This window comes from Halichoerus grypus, chromosome 15, assembly GCF_964656455.1.
Source record: "Halichoerus grypus chromosome 15, mHalGry1.hap1.1, whole genome shotgun sequence".
NCBI lineage: Eukaryota > Metazoa > Chordata > Mammalia > Carnivora > Phocidae > Halichoerus > Halichoerus grypus.
The window spans coordinates 1,827,173-1,851,854 of NC_135726.1; the positions used below are offsets into that span (position 1 = coordinate 1,827,173).

The 24,682-nt window shown below is 48.5% G+C and overlaps 1 protein-coding gene across 3 annotated transcripts in view; it reads left to right on the forward strand.

Annotated features, from left to right (window-relative positions):
* The window catches only part of KLHDC4 (kelch domain containing 4), a 51,205-nt gene that overhangs the window by 12,875 nt on the left and 13,648 nt on the right, over positions 1-24,682 (forward strand). For all 3 annotated transcript variants that reach the window (XM_036100924.2, XM_036100925.2, XM_036100927.2), the window contains 2 exons: positions 6,110-6,246; positions 24,253-24,345. In XM_036100924.2, the coding sequence (XP_035956817.1) occupies positions 6,110-6,246; positions 24,253-24,345 (230 nt within the window). The remainder of the gene's footprint in view (positions 1-6,109; positions 6,247-24,252; positions 24,346-24,682) is intronic.

Below are 24,682 nucleotides of genomic sequence, written 5' to 3' on the forward strand. Positions count from 1 at the left end.
TTTTTGAGACCTGTGCTTTGGCCTAACATACGTATCTTGGTATATCTTTGGTGTGTATTGGAGAAGAACGTACGGTCTCTAGTTGTTGGATATGGTGTCCTGTTAGGTCAGGTGGGTTGTTATTGTTCACACCTTCCCTATCCTTACTGCCTCATCCCTGCCAATCTCCTGACGTATCCTTTGTCTGCTATTCGCACAGCCACCTCACGTTTCTTAGGGTTAGTGTTTACGTGGCATAACTGTTTTCATTCTTTACATCCATTTGCGTCTTTACATTTAAAGTGCATTTCTTGGGGCGCCTGGGTGGCTCAGTCGGTTAAGCATCTGCCTTCAGCTCAGGTCATGATCCCAGGGTCCTGGGATCGAGTCCCACATCAGGCTCTCTGCTCAGCGGGGAGCCTGCTTCTGCCTGCTTCTCCCTCTGCCTGCCACTCCCCCTGCTTGGGCTCACGCTCTCTCTCTCTCAAATAAATCTTTTAAAAAAATAAAAAGTAAAGTGCATTTCTTATGAACAGCACTGTTGTTGGGTCTTTTTATCCATTATGACAGTTGTTTTTTAATTGGTGTATTTGTCTATTTCATTCATTCATTCATTCATTCATTTATAAGTAAGCCTCACACTGGGCATGGGGCTTGAACTCAAAACCCTGAGATTGAGACCTGAGCGGAAATCAAGAGTCAAACACTTAACCAACTGAGCCACCCAGGCGTCCCTGTCCATTACGTTTAATGTGATTATTGACATGGCAGTCAGTAATGTCTTTGATATTGTTGTTTGTTTTCTATTTGTCTCACCTGTTCTGTATTCCTTTTTGCTATTTCCCTGCTTCTTTTGGGTTGATTGTATTTTAATATCCATTCTTTATCTTTTCTGTCGGCTTATGAGCTGTCCCTCGTCTTTGTTTTCATGCTTGTTCCAGAGTTTGCAATACACATCTTTAACTTAGGACAGTCTCCCTTCAAATACCACTTCCCAAAAACTGTTAGAACTTTACAGTAGAATACCCACATTTTCTTTTATCCTTTGTGTTGTTATCCCCACAATACATGTTACTGGTTTTGCTTTAGATGGTTATTACGTAAAGAAATCTTAAAACGAGAGAAAAAAATATCTTATATTGATTTACTGGTTTACTGTTTCTGGGACACTTCATTCCTCCGTTTTCATCTGGTAATGTTCTTTAGTCTACAACTTCATTTACTGTTTCTTGAAGTGCAGGTTTGCTGATACCAATTTTTTTCAGCTTTTTTTTCTAAGTGGAAATGTCTTCATTTTACTTCAATTTTTCATGATGTGCTTGCTAGATAGCAAATTCTAGACTGACAGCACTTGAAAGATGTTCCGGTTCCTGGCTTACATTGTCCTAATGAGAGGTTAGTGGTCATTTTCATTTTCGTTCTCCTGTATTTAACGTGTCTATTTCCTCCTCTAAGACTGCTTAAATGATTTTCTGTTTCCCTTTGGCATTTTAGCAGTTTGATTTTGATGTACCTTTGAGATTTTTCTGAGTCCAGTTAGATGTATGTTAGACTGTTTAATATTGTCCAATAGTCAGTGAATCCTTTTTTTTTCTTCTTGCAGTGTTTTTCTTTTTTGGCTTCATTTTGGATAGTTTTTATTGCCCTTCACAGTGGATGTGCTGTGAACTTGTGCATTTTTCATTTTACGGATGGTGTTTTTCACGCTAGAGATTGGTTTTTGATTACCCTTCCCATGTCTATTATGTTCATATTTTCCTTTAAATCTTTGGGCATGTTTATAACTGTTCTCACATCCTCGTATACTAATTCTCTCATCTTACTTCTGGGTCTCTTTCTGCTCGCTGACACTTCTAAGGGTCACATTTTCCCCCTCGGAATGTATGGTTAGGTACTGTTGGATGCCAAGGGTGCTCCCGGCACTCGGTAGCACCTGGCTAGATCGGCAAATGCTGCCCGTTGACGGTCTGGGTTTTGTTCTCATCTCTCAGTGAAGGATGAGATTTGTCCTGGCACACGGTTCAGTCACCGGCAGATCATCGTGATCCTCTTGAGGCTTTCCCTCTGGATGGCCTAGCCTCAGGGTGTGGCCTTTCCGGGGTCTCCACCGAATGCCCTGGGTGCTCAGTGATACTTTTCACACTGGTTGGAACTTGTTGGTCTCCGAGCCTCTTGTAAGCCTGGGTTGTTTGCAGGCTTTCAGCTTCGCCCTGGTGGGTGTTTGCCCAGCCTCCTGTGGTCGTGCCCTGCAGCTGTGCAGCTTGGGGTTGGAAGGCTCCAGTGGGGCCCCTGTGTGGATGTGCAGTGTGCTCTGTCTCCAGTGTTCTGCCCTGCAAACCAGCAGCCCTCCTGAACTCTGACCTTTGTCTCCTCAGCTCAGTAAGACCAGCTGCCCTGCTGCGCTCCTTTCCCTGCGTCAGGTGCAGGAAGTGCCTCCAGAGTCAAAGGGCTCGTCCTGCCCGTTTGCCATCTCTCGGGAGCACGGTCCTGCCCTTCCTGCTGTCTGCTTGCAGCTGCTTCGTGGATGGTCCGGTGTTCCCCTTGTTGACGGAGGCAGGCTGCTGTACTGCACGTTGGTCCCTCTTGGTCAGAAGGGCAGGTTTGATGCCTGGGCTCTTTGTAGTTTTAGTCTTCTCTTGATTACTATGTGAACTTTTCTCTTGGTGTTCACAGTCTTTGAGGAGGAAGTTAGATGAAACTATGAGGCTGCTGACCGTAGACCCACCTTCGTGCAGCTTCCAGAGTTCCCGCTGTGCTGGGCCTGCTGTTGCCGGCAAGTGGGGGATGGGATGTGGAAGACAGAGCTCTTCTTGCCTGGAGTTTGACTTCATTTTTTCAGAATGACTGAAAAAACCGAGGCACCTGGGTGGTTCAGTTCGTTAAGTGTCCGACTCTTGGTTTTGGCCCAGGTCATGATCCTCGGGGTTGTGGGATCGAGCCCCTTTGGGCTCTGCCCTCAGCGGGGAGTCTGCTTGGGATTTTTTTCCCTCTGCCCCATGTGCATGCACGCTTTCTCAAATCGATCTTTTAAAAAAAAAGGAATGAAAAAACTGATTAAGTAATAAATATTCATTATGAAAAGAATTAAAAAGGAAACTAAGTCCATTGTCCATTTTTCCAGAACTATTAATTTGTATTTTTGCATCTCTTGTCTAAACACGTAATTTGGGGGCGCCTGGGTGACTCAGTCGGTTAAGCGTCTGCCTTCAGCTCAGGTCATGGTCCTGGGTCCTGAAATCGAGTCCTGCGTCAGGCTCCCTGCTCAGCGGGGAGTCTGCTCCCCACCCCCCACCCCCGGCTTGTGCTCGTATGCACGTGTGCTCTCTCTCTCAAATAAATAAAATCTTAAAAATAAACACATAATTCATATTTCTGCATGTTTGTATTTCCTGTTGGACTGCTCATCCGTGCATGCAAATCCACCGTGTGTGCGTTGTACGATAGCTGGACTTCTCTAATGTCCTACCTCAGCGCCTTTGTGTTGTGTAGCGTGAATGTACCACCTAACTTCACCAAACTCAGAAAAGTGTTCGATTGGGCCTCAGCGGATCATCGCATCTGCTTTAGTGGTTTGCAACGATCATGTCTTCCCCGCACACGGACTGGTGTTTTAGGGTGCTAGGAAACTGGCTCATCTCTTCATAGGGTGGTCATCTGTGCTGAGAGAGCACATACAAAACAGATTAAAATGGGAGTGGAGAGGGCCGTGTCACCCTCAATATGCCACCAGGACCCCCAGTTAGTGCAGGGCAGGACTGGCATTGGTGACAGAGCCCAGTTCTGCAGTGTTCTTAGGTGCCAGGTAGGGCGAAGGACCTGCGTTCTTGTAGGAGCTTTGGGGTGCTCCGCGGGTGCCCTGGGACAGGGCCTCCTGAGAGCCACTGCCCGACCCACCCAGTGTGCGCTTTTTAAGGGGGCCTTGTGGGGTCCCCACGGCTCCGGACCTATTCCCCCATCCCCGCCACACTGCCTGCGGCCACGGCCACTGCTTCTGAGCTCCCGGCAAGAAGGCCCCTCTGGTGTGAAGGACGCGCCTGTGTGTTGACTCCGTTGCCGGGTACCCATGGTTGGTGACCGCACGTGGACCGGCCCGGCCTCTGCTCTGTCACAGCTCGGTTTGCAGGGTGCTTGCATGGTCACTTCTGTGAAGTCTGTCCCCTCAGGCACGCGGTTTCCAGATCATCTGACCTCATGGTAAAACCAGCCAGATCACAACTGTCCTTGACATCATGCTGCCCACCAGGTGGTGTGTCATCGGACGAGATCTCAAGGGAGCAGGACTCCCCGTCACTGGGCGACCAGTGGGTGTGGCTCTGGTGGGTTCAGGCGGTCGTGGGTCATTCGCACGTAGCCTGCAGCAAGCTCCCAGAGGCCAGGCATTCTGCAGTGAAGTGCGGCCTCGGGAGCAGAGTGTCCGCAGGGTGAGAAGGGGCATGGGTTTTGGGGTTCTGGGCAGGGGCTTCCAGTGTCACTCGCACCACCTGTTAGTCTGTACTGAAGCTTGTGTTTGGAGAAGAGGTCTCCTCCTTCACAGCTCAAAGCCCTGGACCAGATCGTCCAGAAATCGCCTTTAGAATTCTCCGAATGGGTGTTTATTTGCATCTATACGGGTCGATTTATGTGGAGTAGCATTCACTCTTATTTTAGCTATCTGAAATACATTCCCTTACACGATATTTTCCCTTTTCTGGAAAATCAGAATGCTTTGACTTGCTTTGACACATGCTTTTTATTTATTTATTTTTTTTTTATTTTTTTAAGATTTTATTTATTTGAGAGAGAGAGAGTACATGAGAGAGGGGAGGGTCAGAGGGAAAAGCAGACCCCCCGCTGAGCAGGGAGCCCGATATGGGACTCGATCCCGGGACTCCAGGATCATGACCTGAGCCGAAGGCAGTCGCTTAACCAACTGAGCCACCCAGGCGCCTGACACATGCTTTTTAATCACATGCTTTGACTTGATTTTTCCGCTCTTATGGGGGACCCAGCATGTGATTCCCAGTCTCCCCTGGGCAAATCGTGTGCTTCCATGCTTGTATTTCTGGGGTGCTGGGTGTTCTTGCCTCATTTTCGTTGAGGTAGTAACCTTGGGCATGTATGGGAAGTGACCTGAACCCTGGAGGTCCCATCCTCACTCGCCTCCCCACTCAGATGGGTGCGTTGGTGTATGAGATGTGCCCCAGGACCATTGTTCTCTGAGAGCTTTGATACTCTGCTGAGCCCAGTCACACTTTTTTTTTTTTTTTAAGATTTTATTTATTTGAGAGAGAGAACGAGCAGGAGCGGGAGAGGGAGAAGCAGGCTCCCTACTTAGCAGGGAGCCCGATGTGGGACTTGATCAGTGGACCCAGGGACCATGACCCGAGCGGAAGGCAGCCGCTTCACCGACTGAGCCACCCAGGCACCCCAGCCCTGTCGTACTTGAAATATGCCCACGTCGGTCTTCAAAGCCTGGTGCTGCACGTGCCTGGTTGGCCTGGCTCCCCTGCTGCCCTGGCCTCTCCTGTGCCCACGGTGTGGGACTGCCCGAGCCTCCGGGATGTGCGGCCCAGGGGCTCTGTTCTCACCGCTTTTGCTTGCCTTTGCTGTTGTGCTTCAGGCTCGTAGAGATAAATATCAGTTTGTGTTAGATCTCTTGTGAACGTTTGACACAGCTGTGTCCATTTTAACGGGATCTGGGGTTGTCTGAATCTATTTTGCAACCTAGGGATACCTGGACGTGTGGTAGGTGTTTGACTTCGGAGGATTTGCTGAATGCAGGATTTCTTTTTTTTTTTTTTTTTTAAGATTTTATTTATTTATTTGAGACAGAATGAGAGAGAGCACATGAGAGGGGGGAGGGTCAGAGGGAGAAGCAGACTCCCTGCTGAGCAGGGAACCCGATGTGGGACTCGATCCAGGGACTCCAGGATCATGACCTGAGCCGAAGGCAGTCGCTTAACCAACTGAGCCACCCAGGCGCCCTGAATGCAGGATTTCTGAGGAATCTTCCCCTCAAACGCAGGGGAAGGGGATCACTGAGTGTGGGTGCTGGCTACGGCCACCATGTGTCGTGCTCTGGTGGATCCTGGGGACGCGGAGCTGGCTGAGAGCTGCCTGGCGGCCCTGACCTGTCCCTTTCTTCTAACAGGCTGTGGTGGTGCCTCAGGGTGGAGGACAGCTGTGGATCTTTGGAGGGGAGTTTGCTTCTCCCGACGGAGAGCAGTTCTACCACTACAAGGATCTCTGGGTGCTGCACTTGGCCACCAAGACCTGGGAGCAAGTGAGGTGAGGTGCTGGGCCTGGCTCCTGTCCTGTGCGCCATTCTGCGTTCACGGTGACGCAGTCCTAGCCCTTGGAAGTCTGGGGCTCTGTGGAGCACGATTGCAGAGCCCTGAGCGGCCAGTCTCGCTGGTGACTGAAGGCAGGGGAGAGCTCGCCTTTTTCTCTAGACCCTTCTCAGAGAAGTCCGGCCTGGCGACAGCCACCTGACCACCTGACTTTGTTGAAGGCGTTTCCGGCCTCACTGGGAGCAGCGCATTATCCCTGCTAGTTTTCCCATCCACCCTCAGCACCTACGTGGACCGTCCGGAATGCAGTTCCCCTCCCGGGCCATCTGTGGATCCCTTTGGAGGCAGCTCTGGGTTTCAGCTTGTTGGCAGTGGACCTGTGGTATTCACTACAAGGGAGCGCTCTTCTTAGGTCTAGTCGACCTAGAAATAGCAGAGCTGGGAAGAGGAGAGGAGGGATGGGGAGAGCTTTCTTGCTGCTCTTCAGTAAACCAGGCTCAGCCGTCGCCGGTGCTTGATGTCTGCCCTTGTCTTTGACATTGATAATGGGTTTGTCACACGTGTACTGCACATTCACCGCCGGTCAGAGCTGCACGTCGGAAGAATGACAGATGGAAAGTAGGGTTAGTTGGCTTGATTCTTCGGGGGTGCACACGCCGTGTGGCCAGGGCCACGCACACCACGCTCCCTGGGTACTGTCTCTGCTTTCAAAGCCGCAGACCAGAGCTTCCTCCCGTGCTGGAGTGCGCGGCTGGATTGCAGAGTTCAGTCATGGTGCAGAGCCCTTTTCGGGGCCTAGGACGTTGGTGGGAAGAGAGCCTCACTCTCTGGAGGCTGTGCTTGGTTGTTTGATGAGGAGCCATTGAGGAGGCCGCTGATGCCAGGCTGTGCAGGCCTGGGACGTTCGCGCCGTCGAGTCTGCTGTGTGGGAAGCGTCTGTAGCCGCCGGCTCAGCGAAGCCGCTGGGGGAGTTAAGCCGTCTTACTGAGGGCGGAACCGGGGAGCCTTGGTGTGCGCTACCGAGTACTGACTTCATTTCCCTTTTCATGTCCCTTCCTCTTACTTTTTGTCTTGGCAGGCACAGCAATTCAATTATTTTCATATCAGAAATTGATTTTGTTATGTATATGTGGAAACTTGGTCATTTATCCTCAATTTAAAAAGTATTTAGGCCCAGAGCACACCATCTTTGTTCCTCTTGCTTTGCTTCAGTTCTTTTAAAAACCTAATGGTTATTTATTGCCTGTCCATCTTTGGTGAATTGATTCAAGATACTTTCTTAGCATTTTTATCAGTTTGAGTAGCGTTTTGTCGGTAATTCATGGATGGGTGAAGGACCGTTCGGGCTCCATGGGAGAATACTGCCCTCTGACAGCGGCTCAGCGGGGCCTGTGCTCCTGGCCGCTGTGGGGACATCCTCAGCTGCTTTGCCATGGGCACACTTTCTCGTGGCCTTCAGCCCTTCCCGGTTCTGTGGCACATACTGTGGGTGTGTAACACGGAAGCGGGGGGCACTAGAGACACATGGCCACTCGGGGATGTGCCCTTCGAGGGGCTTGCCGTGGCCACCGTCTCCCAGCCGGCAGGGGACAGCTGCCCCCGCCTCTGTGCGACCCAGGGCTGTCGGCCCCAGCATGTGTGCACGGCGTCCACGGCTTCCGTCCTGTGTTGGAAATTATCTCTGCGAAACAGGGCCCTCGCTGCTTGAATGCTTATCGTAATCATGATGCAAGAGTCTTTGGAAAGTATGTCGTAGAGCCTGTTAGAAGCTAACAGGAAACTGCAAGGTGCATCCCATTGGCATTCTTAAGCCTCTGCTTTAGTCTGGATGGAGTGGCAGGGCTGGAAAAGGAGGAGGTGCTTTGCTTTTCTTTGTGTCTGAGTTGTTCTTCCAGCCTTCTTTCTGGGTGAGGACCCGGTTCTGGTGGGTGAGCGTCACGTGAGCTGTCCGTGGGGCCACGTGGCAGTGTCCACCTGACTAGAAGGTGCGGCCTGCAAGTCAGGAGATAGAGGTTCTGTCCCCAGCTCTGCTTCTGATTTTGTTTGCCGGGAGATTATTATTATTATTATTTTTTCCCCTAAAGATTTTTTATTTATTTATTTGACAGAGAGAGACACAGCAAGAGAGGGAACACAAGCAGGGGGAGTGGGAGAGGGAGAAGCAGGCTTCCTGCAGAGCAGGGAGCCCGATGCGGGGCTTGATCCCAGGACCCTGGGATCATGATCTGAGCCACCCAGGCGCCCCTGCTGGGAGATTATAAATGAGCAGCTGGATTTCTGTGTTTTGCTGCTTCACATATTTATCGTTATGAGGTGTTTCGTGTCTTGAGCTTGTTGACGGGAAGCAAAAAGTCGTAAGTGGTGTTCAGGAGACATTACCTGAGGACCGATGTCCACTTCCGTGTCTTTGATGGCTCCCACCCTGTATCATCTTGGGCGCTGAGCTCCAGACTTCCTAAAACGCGTGGTGCCCTGACTGTTCTCAGGCTGCAGCCCCTGCCCCAGAGGTGGTCCTGAGACCACCGAGGGAAGTGCCACCCCTGCTGCCCCCCTCCCACCGTTCCAGCTTCCCACAGCCCTCCTCATGGGGGGGAGGGGCGGATCCGCAGAAAGGTTTCCCACTGCCCCAGAAGCCATGAGCGCTGACCCACGTGACGTGTTAGTTTTGTCTGGGAGATGGCGCCACGAGGACCACGGAGAACAGGGACCAGTGGGGAGAAGGGAGTGTGAGTACGTGTTCCCACGGAGACTGTAGAGGAGTGAGCAGCACGCAGCTTGGTGGAGACTGCGCGGGGGGCGATAGCAGGCCAGCCGCAGATGAAGGCGGGCACCATTGGGGGGCGGTGAGGCTGGAGAGCAAGATGCCCCCCAGCCAGGACGTCAAGGCACCCGTTGTCCCAGTACAGCTTTACATGGGCCTCCGTCCCCATGTGCGCTTTTAGGAACATACGCTAAAGAAACACTCGCTCTCGTTTTATACAAAGATAGATACCAAAAACCATGAAGCAGACCAATCCATGCCTGAGAAGAAAGCCCAAGAGTGTGTCCATGTGCAGGTGTGCTCGCCAGGTGGGTCAAGAACCGTACCTGCGCAGGGCGGGGTCTGCACCTGTTCTGGTATCGCTCCGTCTTCGTCCCTGCAGCCAGCCGCTGTATTCTCAGAGCTGGAGGGTTTTGCTCATTTACTTAAAACATTGCTTTGCTGTGCATTTTTTTCATATGAGTTCCAGAATCAGTTTTTGAAGTGGTATTTTTAAAAGTTCCAATGGGATTTTGATTGGGTTTCTTTTTCTTTTATTTTTTTCACCTTTTTTTTTTTTTTTTTTTTTTTTTGTTAGTCACCATACGGTACTTCATTCGCTTATAGATTGTACTTTGGGAGAGTTGACATCTTTTTGATCCTGCCTTCCTGATCAGGAACATTGCACTTCTCTCCAGTTAGGTTTATTTCTCACCCGTCGGTAAAATTTACAACCGCCTACGAGAACTGCCGAGTCAAAGGGCGCCTGTGTCTCCGCGCTCTCCCCTCGGGTCTGTTCCCGCAGACTCCAGCCGCACTCCCTCCTCGCTGGGAGGAGGCCTGTCGCCGGCGCTGTGCCGGTGCTCCGGGTTCTAGTTTGGTGGTCTTCGTACACCTCCCTTCTCCGTGAAGCAGCTCCTAGGGGCGGGGCAGCGGCCCTGTGGACTAAGTCGTTTCCTGTCCTTACTTGCACTTTGGAAGGGTTCTCTAGAGAATGGTGTCGTGGCTGGGAGACCTGTGGGGCTGTGGCCCAGAGCTGAAGTAACACCTCTGTTCGTGAATTCTTGGACTTTATGCACCGAGTAGCACCTCCCTGCCCGCGTCACCCCAAACATTGAGTCTGGTTCAGAGCAGTTTCAAACGGGGCTCAGGAATCTGCCTTTTATTTAAGCCGTCCCGCCCCACTCAGTGATCCAGGCGGTCCTGGGCTGCAGCTGGAGGCCCTAGTTGCTCATCCGTTGGCCTTGGTGACTAGTGGGTCTCGTGCTTATTTAGAGCCTTGTTCATTGGTGTGAGCATGGAACATGCCCGCTGCCCTTTCAGGAGTAAGAAAACTCGGGTAAAGTTCCTTAGCCCCTTAACCAGGAAATAGAGCCGCTGGTGCTTCTGTAACGTACTGATTGCTGCAGACTGCAGGCCCCTGGGCTGTTGGCTGGCCTCCCGGCCGGGCGGCACACACTTACTCACCTGGGCTACCGTGACTGCGAGCGTGCGGGAGGAATCCCGAGGGACGCCTGCCTGCTGAGTCCCTGGGTCGGCCGAGGCGCTGCTCCTGGGAGCGGCACTGGGTTGTGGGCGCCCTGGCGCGATGGCTGCCGGGGAGAGGGGCCCGCTGCTGGCGGTGCGGCTCCGTCATCTGCTCTTCTCGTCTCCAAGAGAGGCGAGGAGATTCATTCAAAATGCAGACGGAGTTTACTGTTTCTGGGGAAGGCCTCTGAGTCCAGGAGAACCCACATCGCTCGGAAGGTACGGGCAGAGCCCGCGAGGAGCTTGGGTGTGTTCTGTGCCCAGGATTTAGCCCGGCGCTCTGCATTCATTCCTCGGTAAATGTTTCTCCCGTGGGGGGTAGTTTCACAGCTGAGGAGGCCTTCAGAGAAAGGTCGTATTAAATCGGCATCTGGAGTATATTTAGCCCCTTTCTGGGCTTTCAAACAGGTTTTTCTTGTGGGACGGCAGGGTGTATTCTGTCTTGCTAGCTGATGACTTTTGATTTATCCGATACGGCAGGTGTGTCCCGCCCATCCTTGCATGCATGGGCTGGTCTGAAGAAAGTGCCTTTTGGGGAAATGATTTCAGCTTGCCAGCGAGAAGAGTCAGGGCCTGCGTGGGGTGGTCAAGGAGGAGCTGCTATTCTGAGGTCTGAAGTCAGGTCCCTGGAAGGGGCGCCTTGATCGGCCAGCGCCTGTGTGTTTCCTTGTTTCATGGCCGTGCTGTGCACCGATGGTTTGTGTGGAGAAGAGATGGCCTGGAGTCCCATCCCACCGCATGCCTTGTTCTGCCAGTGGAAGCTGTGTGACCTGAGTAGGTCCAGCCACTGCCCCGAGTGCTGGCAGCACCCGTGTGGATGTGCCGAGAACCAGGTGCAGCCCCCAGCTCCCGGCCTGCTGGGGAGCATCTCTGCAGCCTCCTCTACTTGGAGCTTGGCCTCTCCACGTGGTGCTGATGGCTCCAAAGGGACCAAATGCCAGTTGAGTTTTTGTGAAAGTGCTGTTTTAAAAAGTAAACTTTGATGAATTTACATAGTCTTGTATGGCTTGATGAATTTTACAAAAGCAAACACACCTCTGTGCTTAGATCCGGAAAAGAGCATTATCGCCATGCCTGAAAGCCCCCTGCGCCCCTTGCAGTCACTCCCCCACGCCCACCTGAAGGGCAGGTTAGGCTGGCTTTGAACATCCTGTAGAGGTAGTCTTGCTTCTCCTGGCTGTTTCCACGGAGCATTGTTTTTGTGAGATTTGTCTTTGTTGCCTGTGGTAATAGTTTGCTCATTTGGGGCTATGTAGTCTCTTACGGAAATAGGACACTGCGTCTGGTGCTTGGTGGGCATTGGAAAGTCACCAGGCTCAGGTTATTGCAAAGGGGTGCTCCTGTCAACATTCCTGGACCCATCTTACGAGGAGCATACGTGTGCGTTCCTGTTGAGTGTATGTCTGAGCAGAATGAGGCCCCGGGGTCGTGAGGTTTGTGCACGTTCAGCTCTGGCACACGCGGCAGACCGTTCTGCACGCTGATGGTGCTGGCTTACTCAGCTGGCGGCCCTGTGGGCGAGTCCGTGCTCCTGTGCTCTGTCCGTGGCCGCGCCTCTGTTGCGCGTTTAACACCTGGTGGACTCTCAGCAGTCTTGTCTTGTCTTCACTTCTGTTCTCGTTCCTAGCAACAGACGTGGACTTGACGTCCTAGAGGTTTGATGAGAGGAAAGGTGATAGGATTGCTGACATCAAGAAGGCCGAGGTTTAGGTGTGCGCGTTCGTTGGTGGCCTCACGGTGGGTGTGTGTGACCAGCTTTCCCACATGTTTTGAGATTTCCTTCAGTCTCTGTCTTCACTGGCGGGTGCCTGCACGGCTGCTCCGCTCCCCGACAGACTTGTCTTCCTCCTCTTGTAAGGATGAGGATCCTGTCTTGGGGCCCCACCCTCAGGACCTCATCCAGCGCTCATCACCTCCCGAAGGCTACACTGCTAAACTGTTGCGTCAGGGGTTAGGGTTCAACATAGGAATTGGGGGGTGGACACAAACATTCAGCCCTTGACAGCTAGCTTGTGGTGTTGGCCAAGATCTGTCCTCGGACAAAGATCACTGTACCCATGAGGGTCTCATCAGATAAACATGGGGGGAATGGGTCATACCTGTGGTGACAAGCCAAACCAGTGGGGACAGCAGGCAGGGCATTTGGAGACAGCAAGAGGCCACATGACACTGCCAGGCTGTGACAGGGAGGAGGTTATGGAGCTGTGGGGGATGGGGACATGCCCTGCCGCCTCCCCCTCCTCCCCGCACCCCATCTCCCCCTGGCGCTGCCTGTGCCGAGGGAACTTCGTGAGCGGAGCGGGGGCCCGTGGGAGACAAATGGTGAGGGCAACAACACAGACCGCTCAGGCGCTCTCATCCCTTCGTCTGCTACGGTGGGCCCACCAAGGGGACAGAGATTTTGGCACCCTTTCTCCATTTATTTCTGAATCTGGGGCCATCCCAGCTTTTACCTGTGACTCGAAGACCCAGAGGGAGGGAGGCCAGGCTACTTAGAGAGCTCCGCATTTTCAGACGTCATTCGCGTGCCAGGAAGTCACCCTTTCACGACATGCAGTTCAGAGTCGTGCCGCCATCACCGCCGCTCACATAGAGCATTTCCGTCACCCCCGAGACACGCTCCACTCCATTACCACCCCCCCCACCTTCCTCCTTCCCCCCGGTCATCTCTCGTCTGCGTTCTGTCTGTGCATCGGCCTCGTCCAGCTATTTCATACAGCTATGGTCCTGCAGCTTCCATGCTTCTGTAACCAACTTCCACTTCATATAATTTGTAAGGTCCAATCTATATCAGTATTTAGTGCTTTTCTGTGACCAAATAATATTCCATTGTATGGATGGGCCACATTTTGTTCGTTCACTCGTTCACTGATGGACATTTGGGCTGTTTGCACTTTTCTATCTTGGAATAATACTGCCAGGAACATTCGTGTACAACTAAGACACTTTTATGTGCATCAGAGCACTTTGTAAATGAGCAATAAAAATGGTTGAATGAAAAAATACACAGAAATGTGCGTGTGCATTTTCTCTTGATTTGAGAAAGGCATGAACATTTGGTCCTCAGTGAAACCTACTTCGTGTGTGTATGTTAATAACGCTGCATTTGAGACACATGGGCATCCTAGGAAAGAAGGACCATTAGCAGAAGGAGTCAGAATTACTTGTCTGATCCAGTTGTGAGGATTATGCCACATAATTTTAAAGTGTGTGAATTTTGGGACCTGAAACGCACGTAGAAGTGAACACACATGTTCCCTGCTCTCCGGGGTCTGCAGTGAGCTGTTGGGCTTGTGGTTTGAGTGCTCTCTGCCCTCCTTCGCAGCTGTGCGTGGAGCCCAGCACCTGGAGAAGTGGGAGCAGGAACATGTGTAGACCCCCTGCTCCTGCCCTGCTGACTGACCATCACTCTCGACGTGCTTGGGCGAGGAGGGGGGTCCAACACACAGACAGATGGTGGGGGAATGCAGAAGGTGTGAGACATCGAAACTGTCGTTAGGGTAAGTGGTCAGGTTTATTGATGCACAGATTCTTTAGTGCTCAGACCTCCAACTTCGTTTGGAGTGGCTCAGTGTCTTAATTGGTGGTTGCATGCGTGAGTTCTGGGGCAGACTGTCTCCTTTCAGTTCTGGCTCTGCCATTGACCAGCCTAGTGTGTTTCTTGACTTCTAGGTCTTGGTGTTCTCATCTGTAAAATGGGATTAAAGATAGTATCTGCCCACCTGGTTGTTGTTAAGAATGAAAGCCCATAGGGCGCCTGGGTGGCTCAGTTGGTTAAGCGACTGCCTTCGGCTCAGGTCATGATCCCGGAGTCCTGGGATCGAGTCCCACATCAGGCTCCTGGCTCAGCGGGGAGCCTGCTTCTCCCTCTGACCCTATCCCCTCTCATGCTGTTTCTCTCTCTCTCTCTCTCTCTCTCTCAAATAAATAAATAAATAAAATCTTTAAAAAAAAAAAAAAAAGAATGAGAGCCCATAAAAGGAGCATGTCTAGCATAAGATAAACACCCCAGAAATAGTAGTTTTATCATTAATAGTAATAGTTAAAATAAAAATAAAACAAGGATGGGGCACCTGGGTGGCTCAGTCGTTAAGTGTCTGCCTTCGGCTCAGGTCATGGTCCCAGGGTCCTGGGATCGAGCCCCGCATCAGGCTCCCTGCTCAGCGGGAAGCCTGCTTCTCCCTCTCCCACTCCCCCTGCTTGTGCTCCCTCTCTAGCTGTGTCTCTCTCTGTCAAATGAATAAAAAAAAATCTTGAAAAAAATAAAACAAGGATACAGTCTGTTAGGCTGCCTGGGTTCTAGAGACTGCTACTAATTATTCTGTGTGATGTGACTGAATGCCTTATACTTACTAAACCCAGAATCTGTTAATCCATGGAAAAGTGGGGCCGAATTCCGAAGGTACATTGTTGGAAATGAAAAGGGAGATGTTCTTGTACATGTTTCCTGCTCAGGCCATGTTGTAACCATTCTTGGAGGAAGGGCCTTTTCCATTCTGAGGATGAGCCACTAGACTAGGTTCCCTGTTGGGTGTACCTGTGTGACCTTGAATCTCAGGGATTATGAGAGAAATGGTTCCTTTGCTTACCAGGCGTCTTGGGGCTGCCGGTGCAGCATGGTACTAGGGTGTATCATTTTGTAAGATGTAAAGTTTAAAGTAACTCAGGGAATCATTTGCCTACCAGGTGCTTAACACTGTTTGTGCCCGAAGCCATGGAGTTGATGCTTGTCCGTTTCCTGTAAATGTCACTGTGGTGGCCGATAGAGGGACCTGGGTGGTGCTGAGTGGCAGCTTGCCCTGTTGGAATGCCATTCGGCACATGGCTCAGATGCACTTCAGAACACTCACTCCCACAACATTGCACATGTATTTTTGTGCCACATAGAGATCTGGCTGAGTAGGACTTGTTAATTTTCTAAGACTCCATATTTAGGAGTGACGGCAATTGAAAAGTGCTTGTTGGAGATTCAGATATAAACAGGCTTTTTTGGTTGGCTTTATTTTCCTAAAGGGGTATATAGAGTCATTTTATAGAAAAAGTTTCCCTTTTTGGTTACAAAACAGTGATACTGGGCTGCTGCCAGAAAAAGGGAATTGTTTCATGCCTGCCTCACCAGAGGAGCAAGCACCCCTGGGATTCGTGGACAGGAAGCTGAGTGAGGGCCCTGAACCTGCAGCCTTGTGGCCGCCGGGCGTCATCGAGCGATGACAGTGGGCCTCTAGGTTCACGTAGCATTCGGGTCTCCTGCGTAACTCTTTTTGAAGTAGAATCGGAAGCTCCATGTTAGTTTAGTTGTTGAACGAAAACTTGTTCCCCAGATTGTACTTTTAAAGTATTCCATCAGAAGATTGCTCAGAAGGGAGTTTACCTGTTGCCAGCATGCTTGGCGTTTTTCTCCTTAGCCTCTGTGACGTGCCGCCGTGCAGGGCGGCCCGTGCCCGGAGCAGCGGCACAGAGCGGACGGAGGTGGCTGCGCGGCTGCCGCGGCCTGGGAGCGAGGCCACCCGGAGAGCGCCGCTGCCACGTGCAGGGGGCCAGATGAGGTCAGCGCCCAGCAGCGGCGTGAATCTGCGGCTGCTGGCATCGTGGGGGGCCCAGACCCTCCTTCTGAGCCCTGTTCATTTGGTATTTTTATCATGAATTTGGATTTAAAAATAGGCTTACTAAGTTGGTGGGTGATACAAAGCTGGAAGGGAGAGCAAATAAATTGGTTGACAAATTCAGCATCCAAAATTACCTTCGTGGACCAAATCCAGCAAGATGAAATTGAAGTGGGAGAAGTGTCTCTTGTAGGTTTCATGTAAATATAGGATTAAGAGAGCTGACTATAAAAAGCTGCCCTTGCTAGTAGAAGAGGAGGGATTTAGTAATTAGTAATCCTGGTTGGCATCAGCACATGGTGAGGCTACCCAAAGGCTAATGCTTAAAGTTTGGATTAACAGGGTATGGCATCCAAGAACAGGTATCGATTACTTTTGGTTGACTTTCCACTGATGAGTATGGTGGTTATTTTGAGTGACACATTTGTTGGGACACTAATAAACTGAGGGCCTTGGGGGAGAGAGACCATGTGATCAAGCATTTGGGGAAAGGTGGAGAGAATGGAATTGGTTCTGGATTGGAATAGGGAAGACCCTGGGGGTCTTCACAGCAGTGTGTGATGAGCTGTTCATCTGGAATTTGCCAAAGAGGACACATTGGGCAGTTTGAACTTCCTTTTCATTTTGAGATTCTGTGTTTTGGTGGCTTTTTTTTTTAAGATTTGTTTGTTTGAGAGAGAGCACGTGAGCATAAGCGGGAGGGGCAGAGGGAGGGGGTGAGAGAATCTCAAGCTGACTCCACGCTGAGTGTGGAGCCTGACATGGGCTCTCTCTCACGACCTTGAGACCATGACCTGAGCTGAAACCAAGAGTCAGACCTTAAGTGACTATGCCACCCAGGTGCCTCTGTTGATGTATTTTTTAATGGCACCTAGTTTTGGGGGAAGCTCTGTATAATGCACAAAAATAAATGAAGAAGAATGCATTGTATAAGTAAGTGCTGGACTGCATGGTTCAGGTTGTAGCCATCCTTTGCAGCCTGGCATTGTTGAGGGAGGTGGACTTTGACTGAATTCTGTAGGTGGGAGAGCTGGGCCTTGAGAGTCACCAAGGCGGCATGCAGGAAGCAGAGGCACCTAGAGGTGGGTTCTCTCATAGGAGTTGAGACTTGTAATCTATAAGAACCTAGGAAGCATGCCCAGATATGTCAGCTTTTTAAAAATCCGGTTGTTTTCTTATTGTTGAGTTTTAAGAGTTATTTGTAGATTTTAACCCTTTCTCAGACGTGTCTTCTGCAGATATTTTCTCCCAGGCTGTGGCTTCTGATTCTCCTCTCGTTGTCTTCTGTAGAGCAGAGGTTTTAAAATTTAATGAAGTCCAGGTTATCAGTTGTTTTACATTTAGGTCTGTGATCCATTTTTGTGAAGGATGTAAGGTCTGTGTCTAGATTCATTTTTTGACATGTGGATGTCCAGTTCTAGCGCCATTTGTTGGAGAGACGTCTTTGCTTCATTGTATTGCCTTTGCTCCTTTGCTAAAGACCAGTTGACTGTACTCATGGGGGTCTAATCCTGAGCTTTCGGTTTTATTCCATTGATCAGTTTGTTTACTCTTTCCACCAACACTGCACTGTCTTATTTGAGCGAGCGAGAGAGAGGGAGAGTGCGTGAGCACAGAGGGAGAGTGGGAGGGAGAAGCAGACTCCCTGCTGAGCAGAGAGCCTGATGGGGGGGTCGATCCCAGGACCCTGAGATAACAACCTGAGCTGAAGGCAGACGCTTCACCGACTGAGCCACCCAGGCGTCCCAACACTGCACTGTCTTGATTACTTAGCTTCATAGTAAGTCTTGAAGTCAGGTAGGTCAGTCTTCCAACTTTGTTCTTCTCCAATATTGTGTTGTTTATTTGGGGTCTTTTACTTCTCTATATAAACTTTAGAATCCATTCGTCCATACCCATAAAACAGTTTGCTGGGATTGTGGTTGAGATTGCGTTGAATCCATAGATCAGGTTGGGAAGAACTGACATCTTGACGATACCATATCTTCTCTACATGAACATGGATTATCCCTCTATTTATGTAGTTCTTTGATTTTGTCCATCATAGTTTTGTAGTTTTCCCCAAATAGATCTTGTACATATTGTTAGATTTATGCTAAGTATTTCATGTTGGGGGTGTTAATATAAATAGGCTTGTTTTTAATTTCAAATTTCAATTGTTCATTGCTGGTATGTAGGAAGGCAGTTGACTTTTGTATATTAATCTTGGTGCCTACAACCTTGCTATAATCACTTACTAGTTCCAGGATTTTTTTGGTCAGTTCTTACAGATTTTATACATAGATCATATCAGTTGCAAACAAAGACAGTTTTTTATCTTTCTTCCCGATATTTATACCTTTTACTTCCTTTTCCTCCCTTATTGCATTAGCAAGGATTTCTCTGGCAATGTTGAAAGGGGTGGCGAGAGGCGACATCCCTGCCCTGTACCTGATCTTAGTGGGAAAGCTACTCTCATTATTGAGTATGATATTAGTCGTAGGTTTTTTGTAGATCTTTATCAAGTTCAGAATATTCCCTTCTATTCCTAGTTTACTGAGAGAGTTTATCATGAGTAGGTGTTAGATTTTGACAAATGCTTTTTCTGCATCTATTGGTATGATCATGTGACTTTTCTTTCTTAGTCTGTTAATGTGATGGGTTATATTAATTGATTTTAGAATGTGGAACCAGCCTTGCATACCTGGGATAAATCCCACTTGGTCATAGTGTGTAATTCTTTTTATACTTTTTTGGATTCGATTTGTTAATATTGAGTATTTTTGCACGTATGTTTCTGAGAGATACTGGTCTGTAGTCTTTTTTTGTAATGTCTTTATTTGGTTTTGGTATTAGGGTAATGCTGGATAGATGATAGAAGCTGTGCTGTGAAAGAGATGATATAAGATTGGTATCATTTTTTCCTTAAATGTTTGGTAGAATTCACAGTGAACCCCTCTGCACCTGGTGCTTTCTGTTTTGGAAGATTATCAGTTATTAATTCAGTATCTTTAATAGATGTCAGCCTATTCAGATTGTCCTCTTCTTGTGTGGATTTTGGTAAGTTATGTCTTTTAAGGAATTGATCCAGTTTATCCAGGTTATCAAATTTGTGGGCATAGAGTTGTTTATAGTATTGGTTTTTTTTTTTTTATCTTTTTAATTTCTATAGAGTCTTCAGTGATGTTCCCTCTTTAATTTTGGTATTAGTAATTTGTGTTCCCTCTCCCTTTTTTTTTTTCTTTTTAAAGATTTTATTTATTTGACAGAGAGAGACAGCAAGAGAGGGAACACAAGCAGGGGGAGTGGGAGAGGGAGAAGCAGGCTCTCCGCGGAGCAGGGAGCCAGATGCGGGGCTCAATCCCAGGACCCCAGGATCATGACCTGGGCCAAAGGCAGATGCTTAACGGCTGAGCCACCCAGGCGCCCCGTGTTCTCTCTTTTTTTCTGAGCTTGCCTAGAGGCTTATTGAATCAGCTTTTGGCTTTGTTGTTCTTTATTTTCCAAATATTTCAAAATTTTCCAGAGTTTTCAACAATACTAATTTCTGCTCTCATTCTTCTTCTTTTCTTCTGCTTACTTTGGGTTTAGTTTCCTCTCCTTTTTCAAGTTTCCTAAGGTGGAAAATTAGATTATTGACTTTAGATCTTTTTTCTTTTCTAATATGTGCGTTCAGTCCTACAGATTTCCTTCTAAGCGTTTGCTTTCACTGCATCTCACAAATTTTGGTAAATTGTGTTTTCATTTTCATTTAGTTAAAAATATTTTAAAATTTCTCCTATTTAGGGACGCCTGGGTGGCTCAGTTGGTTAAGCATCTGCCTTCGGCTCAGGTCATGATCTCAGGGTCCTGAGATTGAGTCCCTCATTGAGGTCCTTGCTCAGCAGGGAGCCTGCTTCTCCCTCTGCCTGTGACTTCCGCCCCTGCTTGTGCTATATTCTCTCTCTGTCTGACAAATAAAATCTTTAAAAAAATTTTTCTTCTATTTCTTCTTTGACCCACATGTTATTTATAAGGGTGTTGTTTTAATCTCTGTGTATTTGGGGATTTCCCAGCTATCTTTCTGTTATTGATTTCTAGTTTAATCCTACTGTGGTCTAAAAACAGACATTGTATGATTTCTCTTCTTTTCAACTCGCTGTGGTGTGTTTTGTGGCCCAGAACGTGGTCTACCATGGTGAACGTTCTAGGTGAGCTTGAGAAGAACGTATTCTGCCCGTTGTTGGATGAAGTGGTCTGTGAATGTCCGTTATATTCCGTTGATAGATGGTGGTGTTGAGTTCAGCTCTGTCCTTGCTGATTTCTGCTGCTGTGTCTGTCCATTTTTGAGAGAGGGGCATTGAATTTTCCAACTGTGACAGCAGATGAGTCTGTTTCTCCTTGCTTTCTGTTAGTTTTTGCCTCATATAGTTTGACATTCTCTTGTTGGGTTTGTACATGTTAAGAACTGTTACGTCTTGTCTCTTCGGAGAGTTGATCCTTGTATACTTAGGTAATGCCCATCTAAATCCCTGGTAACTTTCCTTGCTTTAAAGTTCTGCTCTCTCTGAAATGTAGTTACTCTTAATTTTCTTTGATTAGTTGTCGGCATGATGTATCTTCTCCATGTGTATACTTTTTATCTGCATGTATCTTTATGTTTAAAGTGGGTTACTTGTAGACAACACATAGCTGGGTCTTGTGTTTGATCTACTCTGATGATCTCTGTCATTTAAATGGTGCATTTAGACCATGCATGTTCAAAGTGATTATTGATATACTGGATTATGTACCGTATTTGTTACTGTACTCTGTTTGTTGCTCTTGTCCTTTGTTCTTCTGTTTGTCTTTGACTCTTTTTGGTCGTTTTTTATGGTTTTAATTGAGCATGTTGTAGGATTCCAGTTTTCTCCTTTCTTAGCATATCAGTTATACCAATGTTTTTACTGTTTTTGGTGGCTGCCCTACGATTGGCAGTGTACATTTACAACTAATCCAAGTCCACCTTCAGATAACACTGTACCACTTCATGAATTGTGTGGATACATTGAAAGAGCAAAATAATCTTCATTCCTTCCCTTGTCCTTGTATCATTGCTGTCTTTTGTCTCACTGATAGGAACAAGCTTACGAACATGTGTGTATAGAAGCCCACAGTCACATGCATCGCTGCTCCTGTCACTGGGAACAAACTGTTATTTGTTAGATCGGTTAAGAGTAAGAAAGAAGTTTTTATTTTACCTTCACTTTATTCCTTCTTCAGTTCTTTTCCTTCCTTTATGTAGATCCAAGTTACTGACCCAAATCTCTCTCACTCTCTCATTTCTTGTGAGGCAGGTCTATGGGCAACCAAGTCCATTAATTTTGGTTTGTCGGAAAAGTCTTATTTCTCCTTTACTTTGGAAGGATACTTCCGCAGAGCACAGAGTTGTGTGTTGCTGATGTTTTTCTCCCACCACTGTAAATACTTCATTCCACTCTCTCCTTGCTGGCACAGTTTCTGAGCAAGGGTTAGATTTGATTCTCATCTTTGTTTCTCTGTAGGTACAGTGTTGTTTTTCCCGTGGCTTCTTTCAGGATTTTTCCTTGATCTTTGCTTTTCTGTAATTTGAGAATGACAGGCCTAGGTATCCTTTCTTGGCATGTAGCCCGCTTAGTGTCCTCTGACCATCGTGCATTTGTGATTTGATGTCAGAGTTCAGTTTGGGGAAATTCTCATCGTTTCGTATTTTTCTTCTATTCCTCTGTTTTCTCCTTCTGGCAAGCCCACTGTGCTTCTGTTACACCTTTAGCATAATTGTCCCACAGTCTGTTGTTTTTTTCCCCAGTCTTGGTTCTCCTTCGTTTTGGGTTTTCAAGCTTTTCATTGCTGTATCCTCTGGCTCGGGGGTTCTTAACCACATTGGCCTGCTCGTGAACCCGTCCGAGCCATTCTGGGCTGTCTGCATTTCTGTTAGTCGTTTGATCTCTTGTATTTCTTTCTGGTTCTTTCTTAGGATTTCTGTCTCGCCGCTTTCATTGTCCATCTGTCCTTGCATTGCTGTCTGCTCTATCCATTGCAGCCCTTAGCGTATTCATCACAGTTGTTTTAAATTCCTGGTCTTGTGGTTCCAGCACCCCTGCCTATCTGGTTCTGGTGCTTGCTCTGGAACCCTCAGACTGTGTTTTTGCCTTTCCAGGTGCCTTGCAAGTGTCCCCTCACTAGGAGGATGTGATGTACCAGTTAGGAGGAGGTGCCGAAAATAGGCCTTCAGGAGTGTGGTGGTGAGGTGTGTGAGCAGGGGCGGCGTGCGCTTGTCCGGTGAGGAGGTCTCAGGTCTTCACTGAGCCCGGGCCTCGGACTGGGAACTCCCCAAGTGCCTCTCAGTTTCTTTCCTCCCCTTCGTCGGTGGGCCAGCCTGCCCAGAGGGAGCGGGAGTTGGGCATTGCTCTTCTGTGGGTCAGTTTGGCTCTGTCACTGCTCCAGTATGCCGGGGGCTCTGGTTAGCTACTTTCCCCGGGGGGAATAGAACGCTCAGGCGCTTTTCAGAATGGTTACTTCTCCCCTCCCCTGCCCCTGCCAGAAGCACGAGGGGATTTTTCTGTGATATTTACTGTGGGAATGCATTTGAGCCCCTCGCGTAAGTCTCATGGCACGGTGGGGGCCCTGGAGTGACCGGGTCCCCCTGGAGTGTTCCACTCTGAGTGTGGCTGCCCTGAGCCTCCAGCAGTGCGTCCAGTTCAGGTTTTCCTGGCAGTCTGCTCGTGAGCCTCCGCTTCTGGAATCGTGGCTCCTGTATTCACCTGTCTGTCTTTACTTTGGGGCCAACACTTTGACCTGTGTGTGATCCAAGAAGAGTTGTTGACTTTCAATCTGTTCAGTTTTTCTACTTGTTGGGACAGACTTGTGACTTCCAAGTCCCTTGTATGCCAGACCAGAACTCAAAAAGTCCCTTCTGTTATTTATTGCCATGTATTTTAATATCAGGTTTAATGAGATAAAATCACATTCAATAAAATGACTACCTTTTAGCTGGACAGTTAGAGAGGAGTTTCAGCTAATGCAGAGACCTGTCTAACCACCGCCATACTTGGGACAGATGAGGTGTCTCTCACTCCAAAGTTCTCTCCTGCTCACTTGCTGTCAGTCCTCTTGTAATCTTTGGCCCTAGGCAGCTACTCTCATCACCATAGGTTGATTTTTGCTTTAAGAATCTCCTAGGAGTGGAATCCTACAGTACGTGCTCTTCTGACGCCTGCTTTTGCTGAGTGTGATGTCTTTGAGACCTGTCCGTATTGTGTGTAGCAGGAGAGAGCCCCCTTTTGTTGCCGACAAGTATTCCATTGTATGAACGTACCGCACTAGTCATTCAGTCGTCGAGGCATCTGTTGGCTGCTTTTGGTTTTTGACAGTTCTGAATCAAGCTTCTCTCAATGTGTGTATGTAGGTCTTTGTATGCACTTGTGTTTTCATATCTGAGTAAGGATCTGGCATCCCATTGCCAGGTGGTGTGCCAAGTGCATTTCACGGTGTAAGGAAGGGTCGCAGTGGTCATGCCATCTTACACCTGCCCCCGTGCTGTGTGAGGGAGCCAGCTCTCAGCTCGTGCTTCCTGAGGACTTGATCCTGTCATTGGGTTTTGGCCGCTAGTGGCCTGTGGTAGGAAGCACACTGTGCTTTCAGCTTGTTCACCGAACAACTGATGATGGAGGGAGGTGACCATCTCTTGCTGTCTTTGTTGGCCATTTGTGTGTCTTTTCTTTCTTGTTTTTATTCAGCCTTCTGTTCAAATCTTTTGCCTATAATTTTATTGGATTTATTTTACTTGTAAGATACAAGAGTTCTTCTATGTATTCTGGGTGCGAGTCATTGGTTAGATGAGTGTTTGCAGAAATCTCTCCCCCCCCCCCCCCTTTGCATCTCCTGCTCTTTTATTCTGTAATGGTTTATTTTGAAGAGCTGAGGTTTTCTGTTTTAATGGAGTCCAGTTTCTGTATCTAAGTCCCTGCTTGCTCTCAGAGATCTTTACTCCAAGGTCATAGAGACTGTCTCCTATTTGATTGTCCATGTTTACAGCAGCTAGGTAGACTGAGGATGCTCTGGGTTACTTGTGGTCAAGTTGAATGGTACTCAGTAGGTGCTTATGAAACCGAAATCGATGTAAAAAGTGGTCTTTTTTTTTTTTCCTTCATTTCAGATCAACAGGAGGCCCTTCAGGTCGGAGTGGACATCGGATGGTAGCCTGGAAGAGACAGTTAATCCTTTTTGGTGGCTTCCATGAGAGTACAAGGTTGGTACCGATAGCAGGACATCTTTCTTTCCTGGAACAGTAAGGAGTGGACTTTTTGTGGGAAGAACCATTCTGTATACACATGGAAAACACTGCCCATCCCTAAAACCAGAGCCAGCTTTGTGGATATGCAGCTGAGGCAACCCCACAGGGCCCCCATGCTCTGCTGTCAGTGTCTTGAAATTCTTAATAGTTATTGAATAATGGGCTCTGCAGTTTTATTTTACACTGAGACCTGCAACTGATACGGCCAGTCCTATGTAACACAGGATTCTCCACCATTAGCCTGATACAGCATCCCCCGCAGGGCTTGTTAAAGTCTGGTTGCCAGGCCCCA